Below are 14,416 nucleotides of genomic sequence, written 5' to 3'. Positions count from 1 at the left end.
TTTCCATACCACAGTGTATATTATATAACTTCATGACACTGAAACTCATCCTAGTTTTGGAGCTCCTTGAGCCACCCAATGAATATGTGCTCAGTAAATGCTGAGTTGCAGTGAATTCATTCCTACAGTTTGTACTTGTATATGTGCCAGTTTTCTGGTTAAATAACTTCTGTATATTCTGGAATGGTTCCCTTACCCGAAGGGATTCTAATCTGGGAAGATCTAGGACATGGTATAGCTTCGTATAATTTAGAGCTGGATGGGAACTTCATTTACTTAAGATCACACAGCCAGCGGAAAGCTGTGTTAGTTAGAACAAAGGTCAACTGATTCTCAGACCAATAAGACTTTGCCCTGCACTATGCTGTTGTCCAAAATAGACACTGTAATCTTCTGAACTCATGACAGATTAAGCTCAAGATGAATTACTAAGAGCTAGGAACATGTAGAGATGGGTAGTCCATTCTCCATAGGTCTCTTTAGTTTCTGCATGTCTCGCAAATAGAGGCACTGATAGCTTTTATTCCAGACTGGTATTTCAAAGACGTCTGTATAAAGTGAACAGCTTTAGAAGACAGAGACCGTCTCTTTACTAACCAGTACAATAAAAATGTTTCCCTCTGATGCAAAAGTTAGGCAGGTTTGCGTGTGGCCAGCTCATTAAGATTTGGGTTTCCTAAACTCAGAGTTCCTCAGCTGTGATACAAACCCACTCCATGTGCAGCCTCCACCTAGATTACTCCGGGTTACCTCTGTGGGATGTGGGGTACGAAGCAAACATGAAGCTCATGTTGCTTACCATGCTCTAAGTAATTAAATCCATCATCTGTGACCCAGGATCTCACGTCTTCTGCTGGCCTTCATGAAACTGTTGTTTGGAAGAAGCGTAAAATCTTAGAACCTTCAGTTCTTGTAGATATTCTGAGAAATAAAATTGGGTAAAATTTGCTTAATATAGCAGTTCACTGAAATGTAGACCATGGGTCATCTGTGCAGAGAATCCCACCTGCTCTATCTGGTCCCCCCTTGCTTTAAACTTTCCTGCCCCCAAAATGGTGTCCAGGAGTCTGTTTCAGTCATGGTCTTTCTCCCCTCTATTTGCTCTAGAAGCCCAAACCCTCTCATGGCCTCCAGGACAGCACAGCACTTGCAGAGTCATGGTATATTCCAGTGCTAGAAAAAATGCTGGAGAAATTGAACCACGTGTCTCGGCTCTAACGGTAGCTGTCATGTTGGCCTGAAGCCTCTTCCCACCTTGAACTTCCTCCCCTCCTTTGGTTAGCACCATTCCTGTCCCAGTGATCAGCAGGCTCTCTAATCCCTTCTAGCATGTAGGCCATCTAGAAAGGTCTAATATTTGCTCTCAATCCCCAACAACTTATGCACCCTCTGCTTGAAATAAACCAGACTGTAGTTTTCATACTGCCTAATTTTAAGAGTTTCAAAACACCTGGAAAGAGCATCTTCTGATGTTTCTAGGTATCAGCAGAGCTATCTCAACTTTTTACCTCATGAAGAGCAGGCTTTTGGCCTGGTGATTATACCATGATCATATGTATTTTACAACACAAATGCTCCAGCTCTCGACTAAACCTCCACTCTGGGCCTAAAACACCTTTGGCCAAAATTTAAGTGCATGTGAAGTCATGCTAAACTTTGTGATACTCAAAATAATTCCTTTAAACTGTAAGCTGTGTTGTATACAATAACTGAAGGAGTACTAGTTTCCTGTGGCTGTTTTAACAAACCGCCATGTATTTAGTGGCTAAAACAACAGGAACTCACTCTTGTAGTTCTGAAGGCCAGAAGTCCAAAGTCCGTTTCACTGGGCCGAAATCAAGGTGTCAGCAGGGCCAAGCTCTGCTCTAGCGCAGAATCCATTTCTTGCCTTTCCAGCTTCTGGTGGCTGCCAGCATTCCTTGGCTCGTGGTCACATCACTCTGATCTCTGCCTGTTGTCGCACTGTCTTCTCTTCTCCTGAAATCTCCCTTTTACAAGGACATTTGTAATTATATTTGGGGTCCACCTAGATAACCCAGGATATTTTCCCCATCTCAAGATTCTTAACTGAATAACACCTGCGAAGTCCATTTTTGCCACATAAATAGGTAACATTCACAGGTTCCAGGGATCAAGATTTGGATATCTTTTGGAGGACCATTATTCATTCTATCACAGTGTGTTAAGGCTTACAAACAGATCAACTTAAAATTTTTGTCACTTTGTTCGCAAATCAGTTTTGCAGAGAACTAAAGGTAGGCTTGATTATTATCCCTCCCATCACCACTCCCATATTATTTCTTTATGAATACAAAGACCATACAACCCAACTTACCCAGGACAGTCTTGAGTAATTATTACTTTATGCTCAAAAATTTCTTGGGTAAATTATAGTCTTCCTGTTCATAAACAGCCTTAAGAAGATGACAATTTAGTTGAGCTCTCCTGGGAAAAAGGACTATTTAAACTACCATTTGAGTCTCCACAGGGCAGAAAGTTCTATCTGAATCGTGTTTTAAAGCCAAAGCTGGTTACTATTGCTTTGAGATCTATTCCCTATTCATACCACAAATACTCAAGGGTGGTAGATATTTTCAGGTATCCTCTCTTAAAGGCTCCAAGTGGTTGAAAACTAATCAAAACTCACTGGTGAAACCAGTTTGAGTATAAACTTAGTCACAGGCCTCAGGTCTGATTGGTAACCTTCCAGGCTGTTGTGCAAGTATATGGGTAAGGTATAGGGAGGAATAGAGTAGTGGCTCTACTAGCAGTTCTTAGAGCCTTGCTTCACCAGGAGGAAGGATGGGGAAACTCCATCTTTAATACCCGAAACTTACTGTGCTTCAGATACTAATGTGTCCAGTATGTCCCTTTTTTCAAAATTAGTTTGAGCCCACAAAGAGAATGATGATGAGTTTACCCAATACTATGGTAAATGAATAAACTACCTATCTTTCTATTTAAAGAATAGATTGAAAAGCTTGAATGTAATATTTATTTGGTGAATTTACACGTGAGGTCATTTACAATAGAAAAGACACAGACAGACGCAGCTTTCAGTGCAGTTTCAAATATTTTTCAGAACAGGCAATAGTCCATGAGAATGTGGAATGTTAGTATTGAATGGTACATGCTTCAGTTTCCTTTGTGTGTTTTCTACTGAACCCCAAGGGATAGGAAGCGAGAAGAGAGAAGAAAATATCAGCGTTAATGTAAATACAGCCATGCAAATAAAAACTTCTTTTTAAAGTCAGAGGTTATTCAGAGATGTAGAACATTTCTGTATTCAGGGCTTATTATAGTAAGTGCATAATTTAAAAACTAAAATGCAGAGCTCTCAAACATTCCATTATCCAAACCATCTTAAATTATGTTAACTGCCCCCCACCAATTATTGCCTCTTCAATATTTTCCAGACTCTGACTTTGGAAGGGAGTCATTTCTAGTAGCTTCTAAAAAGACAGCATTTTGACAAAACCTTTTGGTTTCAATAGGATAAAGCACCCTTTTAAAGAGGGGTGAATGCTCATTTACTCCCAACAATGTAAACTCTAATTAGATTCCATTTCCAGAAAAGTACAACTGAAGGCTTGCTCTTTTTATTATACTCAGACTTAAGTAAACCTCTCCCCACCCTGAATATCTCAAAACAAGAGACTCTTTAAGAACACCTCTCTACCCCACCAGAAAAATCCAGCATATAAGCAAAAGGATGATCTATAAAAGTAACAATTGGAAAAAACACAAAGTGATTTCTAAGAGGGTGAGGTAAAGGTAAAATGAACAAAACAAAACAAAAATCTGCTGTCAGAAACCTTAGTGTAGTGTGGACACAGTCAGTCAGCCAGGCCTTAGAGACCAAGGTTAGTTCAAAACTAAAATGCACTCCAGGTGTCCTCAGCATCTTTAAAAATACTGGCTCAAAATCCCTTAAGTGCATGTAGCCATAGTTAAGAAGCATTAAACTTATCACTTCAGGAAATACCATGCTTCTGGATCTGAGACTTTCATCCTTTTTGAACTGTTAGGCCACATTTTCTTCACTAGAAATTTTAATTAACTACTTATCACACTTACTTCGTCTTTACATATGCAACCAACCTTCATTTTCTTTAAAAAGTACACTTAAATAGTAATACCTATTGTAGAAAATAGCCATAGGCAATTATAAATACTTTTTCATTTCATCTTACCTCTTGCCTGGTCTGCTCTCCCATTAATTCTCAGTCTTCTAGCACATATATCAATTAGAATATCTTGCTTCTGCATAATTTACTCTATGAAAACCAGCTGCTGTAGACTTTAAGAACGATGTACATTATCCATTATAGTTGAAGGGGGTCAAAGGTTTAAGCGTCGCCACTGCGTCTAACGTTCTGCAGAATCAGAGGCATTGCGCATGCTGACAGTGGTTAAAAGGGTCTCAATTTTGCTGTCGTAAAAACGAAATCCCCACTTAAGCTTTGTTTCCTTCAAAAAAAAAATTAACTAAAAGGGATTAGTCAAATCTAAAAGAATCTTATTTTGCAGCACTTACTATGTTAATTTATAAACCAACATGCTGTAAAACTGCAAAAACTCATATATTATACACACACACACACACACACACACAAAGACAAAATCATCCAGAACACAGTCACCCTCCCACCCCCCTCAAAAAAAAAAAGTCAAATCAACAAATCAAAATTTTTATTTGCATGGCCTATTATCATTTGTACTCTTTGCAACTTCATTTTAATATCCCTTTAACAGGTTCTAAGCTTTTGTTGCACAGGGCATAAAAGCTGCAACACTGCAAACTTTCTTCAACAGGCACTCCCACAACACCTAAAAATGAAACAGATGTAACAAATGACAACAGCACAAACAAATACTAAGCTCCACCATTCAACGTAGTTCACGACAGTGTCTTTAGGGTTCAGTTGAAGAGGGGGTAAACTCCTAAAAAGAGGGGCATTTTCCTTCCCCCGTATCTTATAATGTCGGTGGTTTTAATCCATATTTCTTTGCAACTTCTGTCTGGGCGTGGGCAGCATCACAGAGTGAGTATAGATGAGCCATCTCCATTTCTGACTTGGCCAGGTTAATAGCTTTGTTGAACATGTCAATGGCTTTCTCCATGTTTCCTCTAAAACAACAAAAATTTTACATGTTTCAGATTCAATAAGCATTTCAGAGTATACAATGAAGTTTATAAGTGAAGCTACATGGAGCCTGACCTTTAAGTTTCAACTGTGATTCTAATAAAATGCTTCTTTGTAACAAAATAATGCCTAGCACATAGAAAACACTCAATGAATGTTAGCTACTATTACAAATACTATATGCTTATATTATGCTACTTGTGGTCTTTGTTTGTGGTCTTTGTTTACAGATAAGAACAGTGAGACTAGAGAAATTAAATGACTTATTTAAAATCATAATCATATCTGGTTCCTAAATTCTTGTTTCTACTCCATCATGAGGCTCCTTTAGAAAGCTGTGACATAGCCTCAGAGAACATTACAGGTATTCAGGGGCCTTACCTTCACAGATCTGTGTGAGCCCTACCAGCATATCCCTTATCCAACACTCTACTGCATACACACAGGTCTCCCTGAGTTCACTCATGCTCATAATGCTCAGATTATTTACTGCTTCTCTGCCTGATTCTAGCCAAATCCTCACCTTTCTAAGGCCCAGTTCAAATACAATATCCTCATGAAAAATACTCTCCCCTTCCCACACTAGAGGAATTGGTAGCTCCCTCCCCACTGTTCCCATGATTCTGTTGTCATTCTATGCACAGTCAGATGAATATATATTGATATTTGTTTACACCACAGTCTTAACAGATCCTTACGGGACACCTTGCAATTCCTAGAACCTAGTACAATGCTTGGTAGCTAGTATCCATTTTTTGAATAAATGGATGAATATGCTTGGTCAAAAAGTATATAATTTATCTCTTACAGTCTAACTGTGATCAGGCTTTATATACTTGCCAAGAACCAAGAGTTATTTTAAAGTAACTAGTACTGGCTATGTATATATGCATACATGCATGTAATCTTACAATAAATACTGTATTAAGTCCCCACTATATATATCCCAGTTAGAATTTAAGAAATACAATGTACCTCTGGGGAGACTGTACTCAATCTCCTACTACATATATTGATACAGCACATAATAGACTTAATTAAAAAGAAAATAACTTTGAGAGTTCATGTTCAGATATTAGGTAGACAGCAGATTTGCTTAATCCTAGGATAATCAGCAATTTCATTCATTCACATTCACTTATCTATTTGTAAAGCAGGATTCAGAATGGAATTCTTAAAGTAACACACAAAATTCATCAAACCCCATAAATCAGGGGTCCTTAACCCAGGCTCTAGGAACAACTTATCTGCAAAGAGTTTTTGTATGTGCATTATTTTAGGAAAAATCCACAGCTTTGCTCAAAAGATTAAGAACTATTACCCCATCATATTCTAGTATGAGAATATTTTATACACATTAACAAACTGGCAATTAAGAAATAATTTAATATTTATATGCAACTCTCAGTATAGATGGATCAAAAGAATCACAAAAATTTTCATCAGCCTATATATATTCTGCCTACTCTGGAGCAGAAAGACAGAGGACCCCAGAAGTGACTGCATGACAGGTTATTAAGACAACTCCTACTAGTTCCTGACAATCGATGGTGGCAAGATCTGTTACTTTTGGCATCAGTAAAATATGGGCTCATGTCCTCTTTCTACTACGTGCTCACCATGTAACCTTGTTAATTTAATCAGTCTGGGAATCAGTTTCTACACTTTTCAATTAAATGGAGGATCATATAACCTCAACCTTTATAAAAACTGGGGTAAAAATCAATTGAAATAATATTTGGAAAGCACCTAGAGTTCAGTACCTGGCCTAGAGTAGATACTCAAATGGATGGCAATGCCAGTATCAAGATGGTATACTAAATTCTATGGCATAAACAGTTATCACCTATTAATGGTGGATCTCAAGTGCAACTCTGGATAAACATTTACAGAAAACAAGAAGTTACAAGAAAAAATTGCAAAAATTCTTATCCAACTCCCTGATTTTAAAGAAAACTCGGGGGCTCAGAGGTGATGGTGCAACTTGCCTAGCCACTTGGCTGTAGCAGGATCTAAGTCTTCGGGCAATGTGGCTGCCAATCCTTATGCTACACTGCACTGCCTAAGTACACTGCAGATGTTTTTTTCCCTCCAAGAGAAATAATACAGGTGAAAGGAGGAAAAATCACAACAGGTATTGGAGAAAAATCAAATTGCCCTTTCTAATGTATATGCCTGACTTAACTTTTAAGTGTGACTTTTAAACTGGAAAAATAATTAGACAAGGCAAATCAAAGTTGTATAGTTTCAAGGGAATATTGCCTCAAAAGGCACAACACGGGGCTTCCCTGGTGGCGCAGTGGTTGAGAGTCCGCCTGCCGATGCAGGGGACACGGGTTCGTGCCCTGGTCCGGGAAGATCCCACATGCTGCGCAGCAGCTGGGCCCATGAGCCATGGCCGCTGAGCCTGCGCGTCCAGACGGCAACGGGAGAGGCCACAACAGTGAGAGGCCCGCATACCACAAAAAAAAAAAAAAAAAAAAAAAAAAAAAAAAGGCACAACACGTTAAGACTTAAAAATTTAATGATTACTGACAATAACCTGTCTATAATGAGAAGAATGAAAAGATAAATATGGAGATGCCCTAACTTTCCTAAGGACAGACTCTAGAAGTTACCTTTGTACTTCAATAGTTCCCATGGTTTCATATGCAAAATCACATTTATTGTCAATTTCAATAGCCTTGCTGATAAGCTCCAAACCTCTATCCAGATCTTGCTTCCACTGAAGCTGAAGTAAACTGCAAATGCAAAACAGAAGTCATATGTGACCATGGCCCAGTATCAATTGGCTCTCAATGAATTTATAATTTAATTTACAAGGAAAAACAAAATCTAAAACAGTATAGAATCAGCATCAAATTGTTTTTTTTCCCTCAATTTATAATGGTTTTGTAGTCTAAATTCCTTATTATGAAAAGAGTATCCAACGGTCTAGGCTCTGTCATTAACTTATTTTGCACAGCTTAATATTTTACTCTGTATAAATTTAAGTGAAGTTTTAAAATGACAATTCAAGTATACTAGGACAGGAAAAACTTATTTTATGTGTTTCCTATTTTGATACAAGTTACACCTGACAGGATGTTCAGAACTGAAATCCTTAAGCCAGGGTGAAAATAGCATATTTACTAACTATTGTATAATAATGAAACATAAGTAAAAGAAAAAGTAACAGTGAAGCATCCACAGCACTAAGAAATTTTTCAGCTAACACTGACACTCTCTACCACAGTCCCCTTTCTCAGTGACCAAAAGAAATCCATCTTACTACTATGCAAGAAATTTCGTTTCTTACTGGAACAAACAGACCCACAAAAATACATACCCTTTATGAACGTATGTTGTGGCATTGTCTGGTTCCAAATTAATACATTTATCATACATTTCATCAGCTTTACCAAACTGTTGTTGATCTGTTAATGCCTATGTGAAGAGATACTTCAGTTAAATTTAGGTAACTGTCACCCTAAGCAGTTAAAAGTATACTGCTTATTAATTATTAAAATTTACTTCATGTAACCATTCATTACCAAATTACTGTTTTGGGGGTTAAACGTTTAAAATGTTCCATCTTAATTATTGGGGTTTTTACATAGCAACATTATAAATATGAAATCTTAACTGTTCTCTCTCTTTATTAAGTTTGTTAGTAATATGCAATAGGAGAAGATCTAATAAACTCTAGAATACAGAAAATCCCACTCTTGGTGTAAGTTCTAATATCAGATTCTCACAGGTACATTCATGTCACTTATTCATAATTTATCATAATATATCCTAAGGGAATTACTTTAAAAACAATACTCATTTGGAAGGATAAGTTCAGATAGGTATGTTAACTGTTATCAGAGTCATTCCTTAAAAATGATTGGGTCAGGGCTTCCCTGGTGGCGCAGTGGTTGAGAGTCTGCCTGCCGATGCAGGGGACATGGGTTCATGCCCCGGTATGGGAAGATCCCACATGCCGCGGAGCGGCTAGGCCCGTGAGCCATGGCCGCTGAGCCTGCGTCTCCGGAGCCTGTGCTCCACAACGGAAGAGGCCATAACAGTAAGAGGCCCGTGTACCGCAAAAAAAAAAAAAAAAAAAAAAAAAAAAAAAGATTGGTCAAAGAAAGAAAGCAGCTACAATCAACTGTTTGAAGACAAATCCCATGGCAGAAATGGAGGGCTTGGTTACGTGGATACCAGATCATGCTGATCAAACTGTACCTCTGAGAGTTAGCCGGCATCTAAGCTCAAGTTTCAGGGTTCAAAGAAAAAAGTCATACTATGTAACTATATATAACTATATATAACTCTCTATGTATAAATAAAATTTGCTATATATAGTGAAGCAAACATCAGAAGAGGGACCAAAAGATAGAAACTTTAGTGCAAACAGACTTGTAATAATGCTAGTGCTGATATGATGGTGCTCAAGTAGGGCTTCCCTGGTGGCACAGGGGTTGAGAATCTCCTGCAAATGCAGGGGACACAGGTTCAAGCCCTGGTCCAGGAAGATCCCACATGCTGTGGAGCAACTAAGCCCGTGAACCATGACTACTGAGCCCGCGTGCCACAACTACTGAAGCCCACGTGCCTAGAGCCGGTGCTCTGCAAAAAGAGAAGCCACCGCAATGAGAAGCCCTCGCACCGCAATGAAAAGTAGCCCCCGCTCGCCGCAACTAGAGAAAGCCCGCACAGCAACAAAGACCCAACGCAGCCAAAAATAAGTAAGTAAATAAATATATTAAAAAAAGATGATGCTCAAGTAAGCCAAAACCTGTTTTGAAGGTAACATAATGAGAGAGAAATGTACAATCATGAAACCTCTGCAAAAGAGTTGTTCCTAATATCTGGTTTCTTTAAAAGCTAGTCAGTGGCCTTTGCTCTTTTAGCTGCTTACAGAAATCTGCACCAAAAAGGCCCTTCTGAATTTCATTTCAGTGATGAAGATGGTCCTGTCACCTTCTGGCTTGTTCCTAATTAAATATAAGCCCTAAACCCAAGTGTACTATTCAATACAAACGTCATACAATTATAACGTGTGTTTGTCCTATTTTAACTTCTATACGTTCAGTAAAATTTTATATAGTACATGCTTTCACAATTAATTAATAGAGCATGTAGTCAGCAACCAATGTATCATTTTTTTTTTCTGTCTAGGAATTATAGGAACAAAGACTGAGCAGATAAGATTTCAAACTGAGGTTAATGAATTCCTGGGTTGCAGAAGTAAACCCACACACCTATGGTCAATTAATCTTCGACAAAGGAGGCAAGAATATAAAATGGGAAAAAGACAGTCTCTTCAGCAAGTTGTGCTGGGAAAGTTGGAGAGCTGCATGTAAATCAGTGAAGTTAGAACACACCCTCATACCACTCACAAAAATAAAGTCAAAATGCCTTAAAGACTTAAAACATAAGACATGACACCATAAAACTCCTAGAGGAGAGCATAGGCAAAACATTCTCTGACATAAATTATACCAATGTTTTCTTAGATCAGTATCCCAAGGCAATAGAAATAAAAACAAAACTAAACAAATGGGACTGAATCAAACTTACAAGCTTTTGCATGGCAAAGGAAATCATAACCAAAAAGAAAACACAACCTACAGAACGGGAGAAAATATTTGTAAATGATGAGACAGGCAAGGGCTTAATCTCCAAAATATACAAACAGCTCATACAAATCAACAACAAAAAAAACAAACAACCCAACTGAAAAATGGGCAGAAGACCTTAATAGACATTTCTCCAAAGAAGACATACAGATGGCCAGCAGGCACATGAAAAGATGCTCAACATCACTAATTATTAGAGAAATGAAAATCAAACCTACAACGAGATACCACCTCACACCAGTCAGAATGGCCATCATTAAAAAGTCTACAAATAACAAATGCTGCAGAGGGAGTGGAGAAAAGGGAACTCTCCTACACTGCTGGTGGGAATGTAAGTTGGTACAGCCACTATGGAAAACAGTATGAAGGTTCTCAGAAAACTAAAAATAGAATTACCATATGATCCAGCAATGCCACTCCTGGAAATATACCTGGACAAAATATAATTCAAAAACATACATGTGGGGGTGGAGTCAAGATGGTGTACTAAGGGGATGCGGAATTTGCTTCTCCTCACAACTAGGGTACCTACCAGGCACCAGTGGAGGACCATGGACACCTAAGGGGATGGGAGGAACCCCCAGTGACCAGGTAGGATGTAGGGCGTGGGGGGAGTGAAGGGGGAGGAGAAGTGGAGGGGGGATGGGACTGGCGCCCCTGAGGGGCGGCTGGGGGAGGGGAAGGGATCCCACATCCAAAGGGGAAATTGGGGAACCACTGGGAGGGCAGAGGATCAAAAGGGAGCATGGCCAGGTTTCCCCTGCCCCCTTGGGCCCCCAGGAACCTGCTGAGATACTGGGCCTGATCCTCTGCCCACCTAGGACCCCTCCAGCCACGCGGGTCCTGAGGGAATGGGAGGCAGGGAAGGGGGAGCACAAGTAAAGGCCGGACCTATGGACTGGCACCCCTGAGGGGTAGCTAGGGGAGGGGAAGAGTTCCTACACCCAGCGGGACCTACCCAAGGTTAGGAGTGCAGCAGCAATGGGGGAAGACCCAGGGGGGAGACAGTGGTAGAGGGGTGCGAAAGAATGGAAGGGAACACTGCCACTGCTTTTCCTGTCCACTTAGGCACCGGGGAGCCTGTTGGGCTCCAAGGCCTAATACTCTGCCCTCGAAGCCTCCCTCCTGCCCTGCAGAACCCAAGCCCCGCCCCTACACCCCCACCCAGGGCCCTGCCTCTGCACTCAGAGACCCCTTCCAATGAGCTGGGCCTAAACCCCACCCACACACCCTCACTCAGGGCCCAACCTCCAAACTCTGGAACTCCACACTCCGGAAGCCCTCCTTTGGACATACTCCCTCTCCCCTTCCTTGATCACTCAGGTCCTAAGCAGAGGCCCCACCCCATGCTTGAATGTAACGCTGCCTAGGCCCCGCCCCACACTCAAACGACACCCCAATTGCCTAGGTTCCGCCCCACCCTAAACCCCACCCATGCCTAAGTCCCACCCCACCTAAACTCTGCCCCCACAGCCAAGGCTTTTTTTTTTTTCTTTCTTTTTTCCTGTTCGATTGGGGTTCTGTTTTACCTTGTTGATTCACTGTTGTTGATTCTTTTATATTATTATGTTCCCTAATAAATCTTTTATTTTTCTAATTTTATTTTATTCTTTATACTTTGCTAGTGATCTCTCCTTGTGGCTTATTCCCCCCTCCCCTTTCTGTTTTCTTTTTTCTGGTGTGGTTTTATTTTACATTGTTGCAGTTGGTTCAACTATAGTTTTATTTTTCCTAATATATTTTTTATCTTTCTAATTTTATTTTCTATGATACAGTAAGGCTTTTTTTTTTTTTTTTTTACTGCACCACAAAGCTTGCGGAATCTTGGTTCCCAGGCCAGAGGTTGGGCAATGAGCAACTGTGGTGGGAACTCCAAGTCCAAACTGCTAGACTAACAGAGAACCTCAGACCCCAGGGAATATCATTCGGAGTGAGGCCTCCCAGAGGTCCTCATCTCAGAACCAAGACCCAGCTCTATCCAACTGCCTGGAAACTCCAGTGCTGGATGTCTCAGGCCAAACAACCAGTAAAACAGAAATACAGCACCACCCATGAAAAAAAAATGAAATGACAAAAAAATACATTACAAACAAAGGAGCAAGGTAAAAACCTACAAGACCAAATAAATGAAGACGAAATAGGCAACCTACCTGAAAAAGAATTCAGAGTAATGAGAGTAAAGATGATACAAAATCTTGGAAACAGAATGGAGAAAATACAAGAAACGTTTAACAAGGATCTAGAAGAACCAAAGAGCAAACAAACAGTGATGAACAACACAATTACTGAAATTAAAAATACTCTAGAAGCAATCAATAACAGAATAACTGAGGCAGAAGAATGGATAAGTGAGCTGGAAGATAAAATGTTGGAAATAACTGTCAAGGAGCAAAATAAAGAAAAAAGAACGAAAAGAATTGAGGAGAGTCTTAGAGACCTCTGGGACAACATTAAACGCACCAACATTCAAATTTACAGGGGTCCCAGAAGAAGAAGGGAAAAAGAAATGGTCTCAGAAAATATCTGAAGAGATTATAGTCGAAGACTACCCTAACATGGGAAAGGAAATAGACAATCAAGTCCAGGAAGCACAGACAGTACCATAAAGGATAAACCCAAAGAGAAACACGCCAAGACACATATTAATCAAACTATCAAAAATTAAATACAAAGAAAAAATATTAGAAGCAACAAGGAAAAAGCAATAAATAACAGGTTAACAGCTGATTTTTCAGCAGAAACTCTGCAAGCCAGAAGGGAGTGGCAGGACATATTTAAAGTGATGAAGGGAAGAACCTACAACCAAGATTACTCTACCCAGCAAGGATCTCATTCAGATTCGATGGAGAAATTAAAACCTTTACAGATAAGCAAAAGAGAATTCAGCACCACCAAACCAGCTCTACAACAAGTGCTAAAGGAACTTCTCTAGGCAGGAAACACAACAGAAAGAAAAGACCTATAACGAACCAAAAACAATTAAGAAAATGGTAATAGGAACATACATATCGATTATTACCTTAAATGTAAGTGGCTTAAATGCTCCAACCAAAAGACACAGACTGGCTGAATGGATACAAAAACAAGACCCATATATATGCTGTCTACGAGAGCCCCAGTTCAGACACAGGGACACATACAGACTGAAAGTGAGGGGATGGAAAAAGGTATTCCATGCAAATGGAAATCAAAAGAAAGTTGGAGTAGCAATTCTTATATCAGACAGAATAGACTTTAAAATAAAGACTATTAAAAGAGACAAAGAAGGAGACTGCATAATGATCAAGGGATCGATCCAAGAAGAAGATATAACAATTGTAAAGATTTATGCACCCAACATAGGAGCACCTCAATACATAAGGCAAATGCCAACAGCCATAAAAGGGGAAATCGACAGTAACACAATCACAGTAGGGGACTTTAACACCCCACTTTCACCAATGGACAGTTCATCCAAAATGAAAATAAATAAGGAAACACAAGCTTTAAATGACACATTCAACAAGATAGACTTAACTGATATTTATAGGACATTCCATCCAAAAACAACAGAATACACTTTCTCCTCAAGTGCTCATGGAACATCCTCCAGGATAGATCATATCTTGGATCACAAATGAACCCTTGGTAATTTTAAGAAAACTGAATTCATACCAAGTA

The 14,416-nt window shown here is 39.5% G+C and overlaps 1 protein-coding gene across 1 annotated transcript in view; it reads right to left on the bottom strand.

Moving 5' to 3' along the window:
- Nucleotides 1-4,675: 4,675 nt before the first annotated feature.
- Nucleotides 4,676-14,416, bottom strand: part of TOMM70 (translocase of outer mitochondrial membrane 70) — a 45,009-nt gene continuing 35,268 nt past the window's right edge. Inside the window, exons 10-12 of the mRNA XM_082626080.1 lie at nucleotides 8,476-8,573; nucleotides 7,766-7,888; nucleotides 4,676-5,131 (exon numbers count right to left, since the gene is read on the bottom strand). Coding sequence (XP_082482206.1) covers nucleotides 4,978-5,131; nucleotides 7,766-7,888; nucleotides 8,476-8,573 — 375 coding nt within the window. The 3' untranslated portion in view covers nucleotides 4,676-4,977. The remainder of the gene's footprint in view (nucleotides 5,132-7,765; nucleotides 7,889-8,475; nucleotides 8,574-14,416) is intronic.

Source organism: Mesoplodon mirus (genome assembly GCF_964341445.2).
Source record: "Mesoplodon mirus genome assembly, chromosome: 6".
Lineage (NCBI taxonomy): Eukaryota > Metazoa > Chordata > Mammalia > Artiodactyla > Ziphiidae > Mesoplodon > Mesoplodon mirus.
The sequence above is the reverse complement of the archived record's forward strand: the minus strand, read 5'-3'. Positions and strand labels throughout refer to the sequence as shown.